This window comes from Dama dama, chromosome 8, assembly GCF_033118175.1.
Source record: "Dama dama isolate Ldn47 chromosome 8, ASM3311817v1, whole genome shotgun sequence".
In the NCBI taxonomy this organism is placed as follows: Eukaryota; Metazoa; Chordata; class Mammalia; order Artiodactyla; family Cervidae; genus Dama; species Dama dama.
Window position 1 is genome coordinate 34,960,223 of NC_083688.1, and position 20,123 is coordinate 34,980,345.

The window sequence follows — 20,123 nt, forward strand, 5'->3', positions numbered from 1 at the left end:
GATTAAAGGTGAGAAAATACACCCTGAGAGATAGATCAATAGAAATAGATCAATAGACATAGATCAATAGATCAATAGAAAAGTCAAGAAATATGAATAGACCTACAAGTATGAGGACAACTGATTTTAAACAAATATGCAAAGATAATTTACTGGAAAAGGGATTGTATTTTCAACAAATGGTACTGGAAAAATTGAATATCTACATGCCAAATAAAGAAAAAGATAGTATCTGTGTTGGCGAATTTTATGTGTCAACTTGACTGAGTCACAGTTTCCCCAGGTATTTAGTTAAGCATTATTTGTGGATGTGTTTGGAAGGGTGTTTCTGGATGAGATTAATATTTGAATTAGTGGACTGAGTGAAATGAAGTGGATAGGTATATTCTAATTCACCGAAGGCTAAAACGGACATACTTAGTCTCTTTGCCTGACTCCTGAACTGGTGCATCAGTCTTCTTCTGCCCTTAGACTGGGACTTAAAATATCTGTGCTTCTGGTTCTCAAGCTCAGACTAAAACTGTACTGTAGGCTTTTCAGGGTCTTCAGAGCCTCTTGGTGAGGGTGAAAGAGGATAGTGAAAAAGTTGGCTTAAAACTCAACATTCAAAAAACTAAGATCATGGCATGTGATCCCATCACCTCATGGCAAAAAGATGGGGAAACAGTGGAAACAGTGACAGACTTTATTTTCTTGGGCTCCAAAATCACTGCAGATGGTGACTGCAGCCATGAAATTAAAAGACACTTGCCCCTTGAAAGAAAAGCTATAACCAACTTAGACAGCATATTAAAAAGCAGAGACATTACTTTGCCAACAAAGGTTCATCTAGTCAAAGGTGTAGTTTTTCCAGTGGTCATGTATGGATGTGAGAGTTTGACCATAAGGGAAGTTGAGTGCCTAAGAATTTATGCTTTTGAACTGTGGTGTTGGAGAAGACTCTTGAGAGTCCCTTGGACTGCAGAAAGATCCAACCAGTCAACCCTAAAGGAAATTGATCCTGAATATTCATTGGAAGGACTGATGCTGAAGCTGAAACTCCAATGTTTTGGCCACCTGATGCGAAGAACTGATTCATTGGGAAAGACCCTGATGCTGGGAAAGATTGAAGGCAGGAGGAGAAGGGGATGACAGAAGATGAGATGGTTCAATGGCATCACTGACTCAATGGACATGAGTTTGAGCAAGCTCTGGGAGTTGGTGATGGACAGGAAAGCCTGGCGTGCTGCAGTCCATGGGAACTCAAAGAGTCGGACACAACTGAGCGACTGAACTGAACTGACTGGGTCTTCAACTTGTAAACATCAGACAGTGAGACTTCACAGCCTCTATAACTGTGTGAAACAATTTCTTATATCAAAGTATATAAAATATGTAGATACGGATATGAATATACCTATTTATTCTGTTTTTCTTCAGAATCCTGACTAATGTCGTATAATATGCAAACCAAGTATAAATGGGCTATATGGGCAAAAACATCAAACTTCTAAAAAGAAACATTGGACAAAGTTTTTGTTGCTTTGGTTTAGACAAAAAAAATTTTAGATATAATACCCAAAGTATAATTTATAAAAGATAAAATTGATAAGTTGCACTTCACCAATATTTTAAAATGTATACTTTTTAAAAGAGTGGTAAGTAAATAAAAAGTTAAGACTAAGACAGGGAGAAAATATTTGCAGAATCTGTAAAGAACTCTGGATGCTCAATAGCAAGAAAACAATCAATCCAATATAAAATAAGCATAAAATTCAGTGCCACTTCATCAAACAAGATAGCAAATAAGCACATTAAAAGATGTTCAATATCTTTAATCATCTAGAAAATGTGAATCAAATCCATAATGAGATTCCACTACATAATAATAGGAAGGCTAAAATTAAACAGGCTAGCTATACCAAGTATTGGTAAAGATGTGAGGAAACTTCAGTTCACAAGTTGAATTTATTGCTATGGGGAATGTAAAATGGTACAATATTTTGAAAAACAATCTGATAGTTTCTTTAAAAAATTAACCCTCTGCCTACCATATTATCCACCCATTTCATTCCAAAAATGAATAAATAAATAAAATGAAAGTGTATGTGCAAACATATGTGCACATGGATGTTCATAGTAGCTAAATTTTTAATAGTCCCAAATGGGAAACAATCTAAATGTCTAACATTATGTGAATGGTTTAAAAATGTGCTATCTGCATGCAATGGGATATACTGAGTAATAAAAATGAATAAATATTGATACGTGTAGAAATATGGATAAATCTCAAAGTAATATTCTGAGTTAAAGAAATTCCCTAAAAAATATAACATACTGCATATTTCTATTTACATAAAATTCTAGTTAATACAAGCTAATGCAAAATTATTTCTCTTTTTTTCCCTTTTAATATTTGTTGTTTTATGATAAATATAACTTGTTCTATTTCTGCATGAATTTCTCATATAAAATTGAAGCCAAAATGTTTGATGTATTTGTGGAGCAAAGGGTTGGCTTTAGAAAGACATGTTCTGTTCCTTGGCTTAACCAGAATGTTAATTTCTGTCACTCTCCCTCCCTAGAATTTTGATAGAGGTAAGAGACATTTGTTCACCATTATGAAAAATGCAGTGGCGCTATATACATTCAGTGACTGGGGCTCTGCACTAGGGAAATATGGAGGGTAGAGTGAGCCACAGTGACTGGATAGGCAGACAGACATCTGCCACAGATTCCTTTCACAGTGACTCCTTTAGAAATAGCTTTACTTAAGAAGATTCATCGGAGAAGGCAATGGCACCCCACTCCAGTACTCTTGCCTGGAAAATCCCATGGACAGAGGAACCTGGTAGGCTGCAGTCCATGGGGTCGTTAAGAGTTGGACACGACTGAGTGACTTCACTTTCACTTTTCACTTTCATGCATTGGAGAAGGAAATGGCAACCCACTCCAGTGTTCTTGCCTGGAGAATCCCAGGGACGGGGGAGCCTGGTGGGCTGGCGTCTATGGGGTCGCACAGAGTCGGACACGACTGAAGCGCCTTAGCAGCAGCAGCAAGAAGATTCATTTTAACGTGGTTAGTTTGGACACAGCCTTCTGTTTTATTTCCCCCTGATTTTGGTGTGTTTTTCAGCTGCTGAAGGAATGGTGTGCAACGATCTCTGTTCAAATGATGGGTGTTGGGGACCTGGGCCAGACCAGTGCTTGTCATGCCGTCGCTTCAGCAGGGGAAGAACCTGTATAGAGTCTTGTAACCTCTATGACGGGTAAGGCATCTTATGTCATCTTTGTCTCATGAGCTTTGAGGTACTGATTGGTTCAGATATTGAAATGATCATAATATGGTAAAACTTCAGAATGTGTGTGCTGGCCAAGATTTTTAAGGAGAGTTTTTGTGGCATAAAGAAAAAAACATAAAAAAGAATTGTTTTAAGAAGGAATAATTTTATTTAGTGAACAGATAGGTCAAAATGCATATTGACATATTGACTATTGCGCATATATTTTTAAAAGTGTATAAATATGGGTAATTCTTTATAGAAATTTATACCTCTCCAAATTGAAAAATGTTTCTATTTCCTTTATGAAGGGCATTGTGATAAGTAATATTTCCTCTCATATATGTCAGCAATTTTTTTCTCTTGTTTTCCTATTAATTTTCATCTGGAATGACGGCATAACTTTTGATTTTTTTCCATTAAGGTTTTGAGGCTATTTGATTGTATATTAGGAACAACATACATTTCTATGTTTCAGACAAGAACCTAGCCCTATAGAGAAATTACCTTTGTATTTTCTAGTTGAAAAGGTTTTCTGAAAGTGCTTTGTCACTTTCTAAAGGTAACCTAAGCTGTATTTTAAATCAAGTATTTTAAATTCCATCTACAATACTGCAATAATCAAATTGACAACAATAAATCCTAGTATATACCTCATTGTGTGGCATTTCATATACTCATAAAATCACTTTAACCTAACATACCATTTCATGCATCACAGTTGTCCTTCATTAGTACTAAAATAAAAATTTTAGCACTGTCCCTGAGTCAAATTTCCCTATATTGCTCACTGAACGTGTGTTCAAGGGTTTTGTAAAACTGTAGTTTTGAAGTTCTTTCTTCTGTCTTATAAATTGTCCCTATTTTAACAACAGTTTTCATAATCCAAGATAGCATTGCATTTTTGCATTTTACATTAGAGGGATAAAAACCTAAGGATCTCATTAATAGTGATATGTCTCTTCTTTGGAAGATGACCAAGACCAATTCCCTCCATGAATTTAGGAAAACATACTAAAATTAGAAGTTTAAATGTAAAACCACTTTTAAAATTATTTAATAGTTTGAGATGGTTATAATGGTTGTACAATTCTGTGGATATATTAAAATAGCATTGAATTGTGCACTTTCAATAGAAGAACTGCATGATATGTGAATTATATCTTAATAAAGACAGTATCCAAATAAAGGATTTAATATTTTTATCAGGAAAATTCAACTTGAAACTTTGTAGAGCACAATCAACTCACAAAGTTGATAATGAATAGCAAATCATTTGTTACTTGCCTCATTGAATTGAATTGTATTCATGCTTGTTCATATTATTATGAAAGAAAGATATTTTCTGTACATAAAATACTTCAGATAAAATATGCTTCTCTGTGTGTATAGCAATTGATGCCATTAAAATGGAACTAATAGACTTTAATTCTGTTAAGAGACTGTTACAGTAAAAGTTTATTGAATATGTATGTGCAGTTCTAAGGAGGGAATAGACTCTAGAAATCATTTTATCAAATAGTGAGAAGTAGTAGAATTAAATGTTGACCAATGTCAAAACATATTTGAAGTACCAAACCAACACTGGAACTCAGGATATCTGATTTTCATCCTGTTTCTTTCCAGAAATCATTGCATTTTCCTTATATATTTCAGTTTTGAACTTGTCAAAAATGTGAACTTGATAGATATGTGGATGAATAGATTATCTATACTACTCTCTGTCTCATTTTTATGAGACAATGAAAGCTAAGCAAAGGAAAAATACTGGTTCCTTAAATAAACAATAGACAGTACTGATTATCTGACTGTCTTGAAAGCTTGTTTGTGTGTTAGTCGCTCGGCTGTGTTCACCTCTTTGCCGTTCCATGTATTGTACCCTGCCAGGCTCCTCTGTCCATGGAATTCTCCAGGCAAGAATACTGGAGTGGATTGCCATTTCCTTCTCCAGGGGATCTTCCCGACACAGGGATCAAAACGAGGTCTACTGCATTGGCAGGCAGATTCTTTACCATCTGAACCACAAGGGAAACCACATTTTCCAAATCATTAAATCAAATGTATTAAAGAAATATAATAAAGTTCTTAATGTTTTTTGCCACAGTGATAGAGCCCTAGGAAATAATACACAAGGGTTAGTTTAAAATATAATAAATGAAACTATGTTATAAATATCTGATGTAATTCTTGCCTCCCCAATGAGTGATTTTGCCATCTCCAATCTGTGATTCTGGTAAATTTCTTCCAACTTTGCCTGGCAGACATGACTGCCTTTGATGAAAAATGAGCTTAAATCCTAACTTAATCACTTCCTATTTGAAATGTCCATCCTTGGATAAATAACTAATTGTCCTAAACTCTTTTTTTTTCAATATGGAAAATGGGACTGGTATTGATATCATAAAATAGTTGTGATTATCAAAAGAGAAAAAAGCAAAATAAAGTCATGTTAGAATTCCTACCCCTGAAATAGTTATCTTCATTTCCATTTAGTGTCTATAAATCTGAACTGATTAAATGGTTAGGTAGAATAGTCACTACCTATTTTATACACTGCTGAAAATAAATACAAATATGAAATACAAAATCAGGGAACCTATTTACATATACAAATAGCTTGACTATCATAAAAGAAGAAATTCTAAAAAGAGGATGTTTTTTAAGGGGAAACACTAAGTCAGGTAATCCTGGCTGTTAGCACTCAAATCCATATCATCCAGTTCCAGTTCCAGTTCAGTCGCTCAGTCGTGTCTGACTCTTTGTGACCCCATGAACCGCAGCACGCCAGGCCTCCCTGTCCATCACCAACTCCCAGAGTCCACCCAAACCCATGTCTATTGAGTCGGTGATGCCATCCAACCATCTCATCCTCTGTCATCCCCTTCTCCTCCTGCCCCCAATTCCTCCCAGCATCAGGGTCTTTTCAAATGAGTTAGCTCTTCGCATCAGGTGGCCAAAGTATTGGAGTTTCAGTTTCACCATCAGTCCTACCAATGAATATTCAGGACTGATTTCCTTTAGGATGGACTTCATATCATATTGACAATTCATAACTTCAATATGGACTTCCCTGGTGACTCAGTGGTAAAGCATCCGCCTGCCAGTGCGGGAGATTTGGGTTCAACCCCTGGGAGGGGAAGATCCTCTGGAGAAGGAAATAGCAATCCATTCCAGTATTGTTGCCTGGGAAATCCATGGACAGAGGAGCCTGGTGGGCTACGGAGTCGCACGGAGTCAGACACAACTTAGTAACTAAATGACAGCAACAACAAACTACAATATACAAGTATTCAAAATGAGCAAGAAAACTAATTGCCATGCAATCTTAAATGTGTTCTCTTAACTGGCAACATGGCTAAATGCTTCTGAAATGTGAAGAACAACAGAGAAACAACAGAGAGGGTATCAGTCTTAGCTCTTCGTAGTCATCTTTTACATTTCTCATTGAAGCACTTTTTCCTTTTGAAGAGTAAGAAGGATATTTAGAAAGTAAAGTCTAGAGAAGTTAGGAGATTTAAGACAGAAATATTAATCTTGGTACTGAGAACACCAACCAGTTCCAAAGCTTTTGCTCTTGATCACAGGACTGGTTAAAGTAGCACACACACAAAACTGGGAGAAATGTATAGCAGCAAAAACGCAAAGCTCAGTAACCAAAGCGCATGCTTCATGGAATGTGACTTGTTAGATCAGACTCAGGTGAAAGGGGATCTCTGGCGAAGTTATAGCAGAATCTCTAGGAGATAGCAAAGAAATTGCAAGGAGAATCTGTTTTGAAAACCAGAAAGAAAGAGAGCCAGAAGTTCTACAGGTAGAAGTCTAGTCTATAGAAGAAAAAGCCTCTAGGTTGTCTCCAGGACTCTTTATGACATACTCATTTTATTCCTCAACTCTGTATGTGGAGAAGGGAGCTCCGAGAAAAGACAAGGATGGCCTGTGTCTTAGAAACATAAAAATGGTTATCTTCATTTAGCATCCTATTTCTTTCATCACCCAAAAAGCTGTTTTCAGAAATGGTGCTTTGCTGATGATTGCAGAGTTTGCTGTAACAGTCATGTAATCTCATTTACACATGATGCTTTTGATTCTCTTTACAACTGAGTTCCATCCCCCACCTCCACCAGCAGCACATCATTTTTACCTTTATATTCTGAAGTTTTCCTCTGTTGAATGTTTTATATTTTGTTGATAAAACATGCAAAATATAAAAATTTTAAGTATTTGACATTTTAAACTCTAGAAACTTTGTAAAAAGTTAATCAGCACTTCGAGTGCAAAATCCATGTAAGTAAATATGTACATCCACACATAACTCATCATAGATTTATGCTATTTATTTTGAAAACCAAACCATTATTTTACCTTGATGTAGATATAATCTTAATATAACCAACAGAAAATACAGCCCACCCTTTGGATTTCAATTATCTGTTAAGGCTTTATTATAACCAAATGAGATATTTTGCTATGAAGAAAAGAAATAATTCATAGCTGACATTCTAAATTGTTTATACCCAATACCTCATCCTCTCATACATTAGTGGAAACAGTGTGGTTCTATACATATTATACATGTGTTGTGTGCTGGGCTAAGTTGCTTAAGTCATGTCCAACTTGTACGACCCAATGGACTGTAGCCCACCAGGCTCCTCTGTTCATAGCATTCTCCAGACAAGAATACTAGAGTGAGTTCCCATTTCCTTCTTCAGGAATCTTCCTGGCCAAGGGATTGAACCTGCATCTCTTGTCTCCTGCATTGGCAGACGGGTTCTTTACCATAAGTGCCACGTGGGAAGTCATACTTAATGGATATGCAATTACTGAAATGAAAATTCTAGAGTAGATATTGGTTAGAAAACTTATATATTGATAACATTTAATATTCAAATAGCCACAAAATGTAAGGTTTGGGGAAGGGATGGCCATCATCTGAGATTTTAATTTAAAAGTTTTAGGATGTTACCATCAAACTATTTTTTATTAATTTTATATCATATAGAATTACTTCAAAAAAGAGTTTAAACTGAAAAGAATGTTGTGATATTAGATCAATAATCTAAGAAAATAAAATCTACCAGAAAAAGATATTTTCTCTAATTCCCCAAGGCAGATATTTTGAAAGAAGAAAAGAAATCAAAGCATTTTTTGAAGTTTCACTAAAAATAAATTGAAGAGTCTTGGGATTTGAAGGACAAGGATAGGGAACATTCATGTAACTTAGCAACAGGAAAAATACAATAGTTCTTTCAAAGTTTAAAAAATAAGGCTTCAGCCAAGAGTAAAATTTTATAGAGAGATAAACAGGCATAACCTTACTTAAAATAGCAGAAATGGTTCTGCTGTGTCATCAAGAGAGTAATACTTTTTTTTTCTTTTCCTTTTTTCTTTCTTTCTTCTTTTTTTTTTTTTTTTTTTTTTGAGACTGCTGGAATATCTCTCACAAGAGAGAGGTTTCCTGAATGAGTCTGTCGTTGAACCCAATGGAGGGCAAGTGGAGCCATCTGGCTGCAGTTTATCTTTTCTCCTAATGGAGAACTTACTCGTTAATGCACAGGGAAATGATTCTGATGCTCCTGGCACATAGAGAAACAAACTCTAGAATTTACTCTGCCAATAGGACTTTTAGCAGATGTTACCTCATTTGTTAAGTTGACAGCCTGTTTGCTTACACTGCCTCATGCTGCTGGTGTTTTCACAGTGAATTTCGGGAGTTTGAGAATGGCTCCATCTGTGTTGAGTGTGACCCCCAGTGTGAGAAGATGGAAGATGGCATCCTCACGTGCCATGGACCGGTAAGCCTGAAGACATCTGTGGTTGTGTTGGCTTATTTGGTTTCATGTATGAATATGTGTGAGTCATTGCTGTATCGTTTATCCACCCATTAAATAGGCATTTATAGCCTGCTATGGGGAGTCACATTCAATAATTTCCCAAGAGGTTTGCAGCTTAAAAGACTTAAAACTTCAGTTTCTTAAATATTTATTTCCAAGATAATTATTTAAAAAGAAAATATGGTGTTTTCCTTAAAGATTGCATCGTGTTGAAAAGAGAGATACACAAATACCTAAGTGGAAGCAAAATAATTGATACAACATGAATATGTATAATCTGTTATAGGAACACATATGAGGGAGCAACTAAACCTTTGAGTTGAAAACTGGGGCACCAAAGAAAGCCAAAGAAAAGGGGTGTTTGAGCTATGCTTTTAAGAAGAATCTAGAATGAGGAATCATGTAAAGATTTGTAAATATGAAAGTTCATGTTTCGTTTGAGGTAAACTGTAATACATTCATATCTGTGTTTAATCATTTAACTGTGATAGCATTATGAGGAAAAATTGAAAAAAGGGGGTAGGCAAGTTTTCATAAATTAAAATCTAAAATTATGTAATAAAATACTGTGGCAGAGAGAAAAATTGAACCATGTTGATCAAAGGAGGAGCTATAGGATTAGGAAAGTGCTCATGAACACGCTGACATTTATGTAGTTTGAAGTTAGTCTTATGGAGAAAAGTGATAATTATTTTTTAGACCTTACTTTGGCTCCCATCATTCTTAAAATGAGACTTTTTCTTAATAATGAGGTCAGAATGAGTTTGTCATTCCAAAGTGTCATATTCATCCTTCTTTAGACAAATTTTCAGTTTGTCTGTTGAATCGTCTATCAGTAGAAAATTTGAGGACCAACATTTGAGTGTTGCCAAGAGGTCCACACTGCTCCATAGAATTCATTTGAAATTTAAATAGCATTAATTTTTTCTACCAGAGTGCTTATTCAGCACTTAATTAGCGTAGAAAAAAATTATCATTGAGCCCTCCAAACTTCCATTAGGCCCCAGTGAGCCGTTGTGGAACTTCACCTAAAGAAGGATGTGTGGGATACTTGGACAGTTCAAAGGACTACCATGAGGATGATTAAGTTTGGAAAAACAAACCTCTGAGAAAAAGAAGTGATGTGATTTGGCCTGAAGAACCAAAGTCTAAAAGACAATTTAGTATGTAATGATCTCCAAGTAAGTATGCTCAGGGCATATGTGGCTATTTCCTTTTTCTGCTAAGGGTAGTAAGGGAAAATACAATTAATCTTCAGCATGAGAAATGTGGATTCTGTAAAGAATGTTGGGAAACAGGAAAGTAAAATTCCATACTGGGTTGTTAAAGTAAGTTGACCTGTCTCTGTAAAATTTGTCTAAAAACTATCATATCTAGGAACCGTATGTCTGAGAATGAAAAAAAGTATCTTTCAGAGAAAAAGAGTTTGAAAGCATACAGTTACAATAACCAAGAATTTGGCCGTCTCCTCTGAACAAGGCAAACTGCAAAATCAGCCCTGTGCTTTTCCACTCCTTATCCTGCCTCCTATGGTATATAAGTATGCTAGGAAATAACTAGCTTATTGATGGCTTTGTTTTTAAGTCTATTCCTCAAAGGAATTGAGGTAGTTTATAAAAATACACATTAAAAAGCCCTGAAAATATTCTTGCAATTTTCAAAATTATTTGATAATCAAGAAAGAATGAAAAGACAGATTTTTAATGAACATATTTTGATTCTATAAGGATGGCATTGGTGGATCAAATGCTTAAAATGACTATTCATTGCTAAAATTGTGAATGAATACTTCTAGAGATTAGAGAAGGCAAAAAGTCAAAAGTACGAAAAGCTCAGTAAAGTTGAATCACTCAACTATAGAAGATCAGAGCATGAGATCAAGAAAATCAGCTTGATCACTTGGTCAGTAAGCCTTGAAATGCTAAACAAGAGCATAGTGTCTTTTAGGTTACTGTATCTGAAAAACTGCCAGAATTGAGCTCAAGCAACATTATATAAGGTGTATGCCTGTTTCTGGGTCTACATGTTGTTTATCAAAATTAGAGACAGTGGTGGTTTTATGTGTCATGTAACTGGTATATATTACTTAGGATATCCAAGAGGTTCAGGAAACTTCTTCATGAGACTGACATTATGATGACATAGAAGAAGTCATAAAGCTAAGTGGAATTCCCACACCTGGCCTTGTGATTTACTCTGTTGAAATCTCATTTTCTTGATCTGTCAGTGTTTCCCTAATGATAATAATTGATAAATATTTATATTTGTCAAACACTATTATACCTCAAACATACTATCATGTGCTCCATTTAAAATATAAAGAAATTGAACCCATTGTAATGACTAGAAAGTTATTCCAAAAATCAGCAAGTTAGTAAGATGTGGAGCTGGAATTCAACTATAGAAATTTTGACCCCAAATTCCACACTCTTTTCATCTCATTTTTTTTTCTCTAGACAACAGTGTCTATAATGTAATAAGGATAAAATGCTTTCTGGGAATATACATCACAAATGGATGTAAAATGGATGGTATTATCCTATTTAAATGTGACAGATATTCAGGGTAATCTTGAGAGGGATAGATCTGAAATAAAGCAAGCCTCTGGTTTTATATCCTTATCTGTCTGCCCTTGGTTTTATTTATTTTATTCTTTATTCTATTTCTTCCTCTTTTTTTAAACAATTTTGTCTTTTCTGACACACTTTCACTATTCCTATATAGTCCTATCAAGAAAGATAAGACAGGGAATGCAAGAAGGAAAGTAAGGGACATCAGATAAAGTCAAAGGAGACCGAAATACAAGCCAGAGAGGCAGCAAGAGAAGAGAAAGCATAGGATTGGGACCTGACAAAAGTTAAGTAGCTATTAAAGTCAGGTTAATAAAGCTTGTGTTGCCATAATAAATGACCACCATATTGCAGTAGACTACAGAAAAATATTTAAATATATTTCATGTAAAGTGCACTGAAAGTCTGAGAAGCTTTCTCAGCCCCCTCCCCTCGTCCCCACTCTGTGATGGTCTGGCATCCCAAGAAGTTTTGAATTTATTGCACCTCTGGTGGCTCAGATGGTAAGGAATCTGTCTGCAATGCAGGAGATGAGTTCAATCCCTCAGGAACACTCCCTGGAGAAGAAAAGGGCTACTCACTACAGTATGACACCACCCTTATGGCAGAAAGCAAAGAAGACCTGGAGAGCCTCTTGATGAAAGAGGAGAGTGAAAAAGTTGGCTTAAAATTCAGCATGCAGAAAACTAAGATCATAGCATCCGGTCCCATCATTTTATGGCAAATAGATGGGAAAACAATGGAAACAGTGACAGACTTTATTTTGGGGGAGCTCCAAAATCACTGCAGATGGTGACTGCAGCCAGGACATTAAAAGACGCTTGCTCCTTGGAAGAAAAGCTAATGACCAACCTAGACAGCATATTAAAAAACAGAGACATTACTTTACCAACAAAGGTCCATCTAGTCAAAGCTATGGTTTTCCAGTAGTCAAGTAGGGATGTGAGAATTGGAGAAAGCTGAACACCGAAGAACTGATGCTTTTGAACTGTGGTGTTGGAGAAGACTCTTAGAGTCCCTTGGACTGCAAGGAGATCCAACCAGTCCATCCTGAATATTCACTGGAAGGACTGATGCTGAAACTGAAATTCCAACACTTTGGCCACCTGATGCGAAGAGCTGACTCATTTGAAAAGACCCTGATGCTGGGAGAGATTGAGGGCGGGAGGAAAAGAGAGAATGAATGAAATGGTTGAATGGTATCACCGACACGATGGACATGAGTTTGAGTAGGCTTCGGGAGTTGGTGATGGACAGGGAGGCCTGTTGTGCTGCAATCCAAACATGACTGAACAACTGAACTGAACTGGCTCACTCCAGTATTCTTCCCTGGAGAATTCCATGGGTAGAGGAGCTTGGTGGGCTACAGTCCTGGGGTCTCAGAGTCAGACACAACTGAATGACTAACACTTTCACTCTTCACACCTGCATAAGATCCCCACATCATGGCAGCAGGGAAAGTGAGGCCGGAGAGTTTAGCATCAGCAGTTTCTTAAATTGCTTCTGCTTAATTTCATTATCCTAGTAGGACGCACCTCCCATCTAGTGGGAGGGAATGTCTATATTCTCTGAAGCTGAGAGTGGAAGAGAATTAGATGCTGGTAAATCATGGCTTTGTCTTTTACAGTAACTACCAAAGAAAAATGTCAATTGTCACCGAGAAAAAAATGAAATGTCTCTGCCAGGATTTAGCCTATCCTTTAGTTTTCTGTCTAGATTGTTGGGTTCAAGGATAGCTTAAAATCAGAGCTAAGGAAGAATATTGCCTTCACCTTTGGTTGCTATTATTGCATTTATTAGTTCATTCACTGAACCTAGAATCTTAAAAGTTTAGGAAAAATAATGATAGACGAGTACACATTAGACACACATGTATTTCTTTAAATCTCTTTATTATGGAAATGAGATGAAGAATCAGTACATTTCATTCCTCTTGAGATTTGTCAGACTATCTTTTTGTTGTGGCAGCTCTGGACATTTGATTTCATGTCATGGTAATATAGTCAAATAGTTAAGAGATGCTCTAAAAATAAGCAAGTTAAGAAATATATCCTGTTAAAGTATGCCTAAAGATTAAATGTGAATTTAATTTTAATTTTAGAATTTTTTTACATCTGTTGATTTTACCTAGACATTATTTTACATTAGAAGAATTTTATAGAAAAATAATTCCTAATTCTCTGACTGCCTAATTTACTCCTAGTAAATTTTATTCTTGTGTTCTGGAAGATGACATCAGCATGTCTCTTGTCTTGTACAATGTCATGCCACTGAGCATACTTGCACAGTAAATGATTTTGTGTAATAGACAGCATTACGTGCCTAAGTACCCATGAGCAGGTGTTAAAATTGGAAGCATGTGAAGTATTCTTTTTTGGTAGGAAATAAGGAAATAAGTAGCAGACTCTTCAGGTTGAACTGCAATTCTATTTCATAAAAAAAATATATATGTATATAAATATTGAATATATATGTACATACATGTGTACATGCATATATACATATAAAATACATATAGGAAATTAAGAAAAATGAGATATAAATATATCTGTATTTGTTTATCTAGTTAGATCTTAGGTAGATAGATAGATAGATTCTCACTTCAAAATAGTCAAAAAGGTACTTCATTGAACCTCACCAGTCTAAGATTTCCAGAAATTTCTTTCAGATTACCTTTTTTCTTTGCACTAGTATTCTTCATTAGCTGCCTTTATCTTTAAATTTTAAAATATTATTTTTCTTTTTTTAATTTTATTTTTGTATACATTTTAAACTTTTTATTTTGTATTGGGATATAGCCAATTAATAAACAATGTTGTGACAGTTTCAAGTGGCAGCAAAAGGATTCAGTCAGACATATACATGTATCCATTCTCCCCCAAACACCTCTCCCATCCAGGCTGCCACATAACGTTGAACAGAGTTCCATGTGGTATATAGTAGGTCCTTGTTGGTTATCCATTTAACATATAGCGATGCATACATGTCCATCCCAAACTCCCTAACTACCCCTTCCTCCCACCCTTCGCCTGGCAACCATATTACTCAGCCATAAAAAAGAATCAAAGAATGCCATTTGCAGCAACATGGATGGACCTTGAGCGTCATACTGAGTGAAGTAAGTCAGACAGAGATGGAGAAACATCGTATGGTATCACTCACAGGTGGAGTCTAAAAAGAAATGATATAAATGAATTTACAAAACAGAAACAGACTCACAGACTTCAAGAACAAGATTAACATATTATGTTTCTTGATTTCCTGATGCCTTATATCACCACTTGTAATGTCTGGCTTAGATGTAATACACTCCCATGAATAGGCTGATCCCCAACTCCCTGCCTAATAAATAGGCCTGTATGATGTCTCCTTGGTCTTGTCTGTCACATTCACATCATTTATAATTATAAACCTAATGATATTAAACATCCCTCTCTATACCAAGTATATCTTATTTATCTAAATTATGTTCTATGTGAACTGTCACAAATGTTGAGCCCCATAGATATAAACAAACTTGTGGGAGACAGGAGTCGAGGTAAGAAGTTCCAGGGAGCAAAACGAAGAGGAATCCTGAGACAGTACTGTATTCAAAAGGAGTCTAAAACAAATTTTGAGTAGATAATATCATTCCTACTTATTATACAATTATTCAAAACAGTTGAATGTGTAAATATATGAGCATATTTTAAGACAATAGCATTTTTCACCATGATGTTCTCAATTTGATTTGAGAAGGCACTACTTATCATTTCTTGCAGGCTTACTATCCCCAGCACCAAATCCATATCAATCCCTTTGGAAAAATTTTTAGATGTTTAATAGGAATTGAATATTTTTAGTTTTATTATGACATTTAAATATATTTTCCTGTTATTGCTTATTATAATTGTATGTATTAGATAATATAAATTGTAAACATAAATATATAAAGTGACAGTATAATTTAGATTATGGTCATAGTTATATCACCTTCTTTTTTTAGTTTCTCCATATAATTTTCTTTTCTATCTAGTTTATTATTGTGGAGTTTTTGACATTTGCTCTTTAGATTGTGCTTTTATTATGCTCAGTATTATACTGTGATTTTCTAAAATCTCTATTCATAGAGATAATATGATTTTAGCATTATAGGCTGATTTGAGATGGAGAATAATTTAGAAATTAAATTTGATTTACCTAAAATGCCTAATTCCTGATAATTCAACCAGAGAAAATTTTAAATTCATTGTTCAAATACTCATGGTACTACCAAAGGAAAGTTTACATCTCACTTGTATATGAAATTCAGTGTTAAGCCTAATTCTTATCATTTCCTCATCTTCATTAACTCATGATCATATTGACATATTCCTAGTGACTGTGATTAAATATTCCTAGGAAAAATGTGTTGTTACCAAATACTGTTGCAGCATAATCTCACTGGGAATAAATGACAGAAAGAAAATATTGATGTCCTTCTAGAAAAATCACTGGACAGTTTTGCTGATTGAAAATCTATACTAGCAGCATCCCCATTTGTACTTCTGCAACTGCTCTTCCTAGAGGACATTTGGCCATCCACTGAGGTCTCAGTAGCTTAACTAGATGAATACATTCCAGAGGAAAAGGCACCCATTTTTCTTTCTTCATTTTGTTGTGTTTTGTTTTTCCTCACACTTTTTAGGGACCTGACAACTGTACAAAGTGCTCCCATTTCAAGGATGGCCCGAACTGTGTGGAAAAATGTCCAGATGGCTTACAGGGGGCAAACAGTTTCATTTTCAAGTATGCTGATCAAGATCGAGAGTGCCGCCCATGCCATCCAAACTGCACCCAAGGGTAAGCAACTTTACTGGCCAAAAACTCAATCAAGTGCATGTTGCTAATCAAAAGGTACACACAAGCATGTTTATCCCTGAGGCAACCTAGTAAATATATGATACTCTCATGCAAAATTCTATTCATCTTTATGTATGTTGATTTTAAGAGAAATCATTTCTGCAAGAATGCTTTATGGAATTGAATTTATACTCACCAAAAATGTTTAATGACTTCTATCGACACCTTCATGAAGCTGGTATCACATATACATTGTGTGTGGTGTAGAAATTCTTCCAAATTTTGTTGAAAATTAAAGATATCAGAAAAAACAAGCAATTATATTTTTGAGATTCCACTTGATAAAAGTCTTTAACAGGCACTTTCTGTTTCTTTGTTGTTATAATCAACTTAAAGTGAGGATCTCTCTTTGGTAAATGCTGCCTTGTATTAGTCTTTCAATAAAATATAAGCAAAAGCAGTGATGATAAAAAAAAAAGGAATTTAGTGATATGCATATTAATAAAAATACAAGTACATTTTGTGAAAGTATTCTATCATAGGTTAGCATATTACCTAATGTATCTTCAACAGATGTAGGACAGTTCAAAGATGGGTACACATTTTTTTTAACTTTTCAAAAGGATACATTGTAAAATGAATAATAATTAGAATATCTTTGATATTGATAACAGTTGAATAACAAAGGCGTTACAGAGAGAAGATAAGCACTGAACTATAAAAGAAATAGTGTCACTGCATCTAACGATTCTCAACAACTATTTCTTTAAAAGACAGCAAACCTATTTTAATAAGGACTTTTCCTTTTCTTGTTTTCCTCTAGAAGGTGAATAAGTTTAGAATTGAGAGCAGGTTCACAAGCTCTATCCTCCTTCTGTCCAAAAATCCTCCTCACCATTGTGAGTGCCCACACACATGTACACACACACGTACAAGCACATGCACACTTGTTGTGGAGAATCATCTTGGGTACTTTAGATCTAGCAGGAAAGTATGAGATTCCGTAAAGAGATTTTCTGCCAGATTAAGGGCTGGCTGATAGGGAAAATTGAAGAAGTAAAGCAAACCACATCATTTTCTGCCAAGAGGACATCAGTTTGCAGATGCGGCTGTAATTCCCTGCAGGTCAAGAAATCAGCTTAAGTCACTCTGTGAAGTGGCAGATTCTCGAAAGGTAAAGTAATATTCTGCCATTCAAATTCAAATTCAGCTTGGAAGAGCTAATGCCACCTCACTGGTTTATACATAAACACATAGTTTGAGGATACTGAAATAGTCACATAGACACTCTGCTTCAAGGAAACTAGAAAAAATAAGCTGCTCCCCTAGCGAGTTTTTGGCACTCAGGTTAAGGGTATTTCATGAAGAAACTGGTACTCTTGGAGCAGGAGAATCAGCAACAGAGAGGGAAAACTTTGCCTGCTAAAGTAATCATCCACAAGAGGGTTTTATTGTTTTGCAGCTAAAATTAAACCAGTAAATTATTCAATATAATGTTGATGTCAACAGCTGTTGCCATTCAAAATGAGACCTTTTGCTGTTTTTGCAAATCTAATTACAATAAAGCCATTAGGGAAATGAAAGTGAGATCTCAGAGCCATACAGAGTCTGGATGCCTGGCTGGTATGTCTTTCTCCTAGTCCTTTTAAATGATTACACAATAAAGGAAAAGATATATAGTGGTGGGAAAGTAGGAGGGACAACGAAGAGATCAGTTTACCACAGTTACAAACTTTGGCTGTCAACCAAAGGGAGAATGAAGGTGGAACAGGAAAGAAATCTGACCAGATCATTTGGGAACTCTAGTAAATAAAAAGATGGCTTTAAATTCACTACTGCAGAATGATGGGGAGACAGAATTTGAATAGTGTATTCCCTGATGTCTTCTAAAGTAAATGAATTCTATCACTGACTTAGTCCGGACAGATCCTTGTCTTTGTTTACATTTAGCTTCCTGCCATTCTTTTTCTTATACCCTCTGTATTGTCTGGGTTCACTCATTTGCATGAAAGTTCTGTGGTCTTAGCCCCAGAATGGAATCGGAATTTGGAATTTTTAAATGCCTAATTCTTCCTCCGTTCACTGCTGTGATACTCTGGACTTTGAGATCCTTTTAAAGAAGCAGCGAGGTGCTCTGTGCACTCAGTTCCACTTTTTCAAATTGATCATGTAGAGATAGAAGCTTTTCTTAGAAAGATCACAGGGGCAGTAGGGATGATGGGATGAGTGACTATTTTTATTCTAAACACACGTAATAACTGAGCCATCAGTAAATGTGAACTTAACCAGGCCAACTCTACTTTGGAAAACACCTTTTCTTTTATTAATATATGCCAATATTATGTCAGCTAGGTAATGCTGGAACCAAGTTAATGGAAATAGTCTTTCAAATCACATTTTTCAGAAGGAAAATTCTTATTCTGAATATTGTTTAATGATTGCCTGAAAATAAAATTATCTATGCTATACCTTAAAAGCACTTTTACTACTCTAAAGGTATAATACATTAAATGTATTGACTCTAATAAGTTCTTTAGATATTTTAAAAATTTGTGATCCATTTAGCTAGCATCTATCAGGGGAGTCTCACTAATATTCCTAGAGAAAAAGTAATAACATTGTCTCTTCTTGCCTTGACTAGAGGGCTTTTATTTTTGCAACCTTTCTCATTTCATTCATTCTTCAACTTTGCTATACTGAACACCTACTGTGTATCAGATCCAGTTATAGCTAAGTTCAGAAATAAATAAGACACAGCTCCTGACCACTAGGAAGTCACAGTCCAGTGAATTTTTATTCTTGCGATTTGTATCCCTCCTCCATTAGTGATCCCTCACTATATTTTGAAGTGATTAACATGAATTTAAAACACAGAAATGATATTCATATGTAAAATTAGCAAGATAGAAATTTTAAAAGAGGACTTGTAACCTAAATTTAATATGCAGGTGAGTGGTCATAGGGCAAAGATTATAGTTTCTTTGCTACCATTACTTACATTCATGACAAATGTCAATTTAATTTTGTTTTGAAGCATGAACTAGGATATTTATTTTTATAGGGCATCTTTTAAAATTTTCATTCAAAGTTTTTAATAATATTAGCATCATGGTTTCATATATAATTTTCTATATGAATTAATATTTTTCTTATTACTTCTTTTTATATTTTAAATGTATATAGTGAAATAATTTTCATTAATGGAGTAAACAAGTAGGGCTGCTTGTGGGATTATTGTCAATACTTTTGTAATAAAAATTTAAAATATCCTTCCATTTTAATTATAAAATTTAGAAAAGATTTTGTCAAAATATCTCAACCATGTTACTTCTATGGGTACATCAAGGTGTTTATAAATCAGTAAGTACAAGCATATGTTAAACACAGTTCAATATTTCAAATTCCAGTGTTTTTAATAACATAGTTTCTCTTTCTGAATTTTCTGAAAAGTGTCTACTTTAGGATACTAATTATGTAGAGAATGGTATTATTCCACATTTTTATTTAGTCTCTTATTTGGGATTTTGACTTCAAAAGTTTGATGTTTCCATTATTTTTTTTATTTTCCTGAATCAATATGAATTGCTTATGCAAACTTGTTGCTTATATAGAGTTGAAATAGGATATATGTATTAAGTACA

At 35.0% G+C, this 20,123-nt stretch overlaps 1 protein-coding gene across 1 annotated transcript in view; it reads left to right on the forward strand.

Moving 5' to 3' along the window:
• ERBB4 (erb-b2 receptor tyrosine kinase 4) overlaps nucleotides 1–20,123 on the forward strand; it is a 1,235,763-nt gene that overhangs the window by 937,500 nt on the left and 278,140 nt on the right. Inside the window, exons 13-15 of the mRNA XM_061147924.1 lie at nucleotides 3,116–3,248; nucleotides 8,959–9,052; nucleotides 16,328–16,482. Of these exons, the coding sequence (XP_061003907.1) occupies nucleotides 3,116–3,248; nucleotides 8,959–9,052; nucleotides 16,328–16,482 (382 nt within the window). The remainder of the gene's footprint in view (nucleotides 1–3,115; nucleotides 3,249–8,958; nucleotides 9,053–16,327; nucleotides 16,483–20,123) is intronic.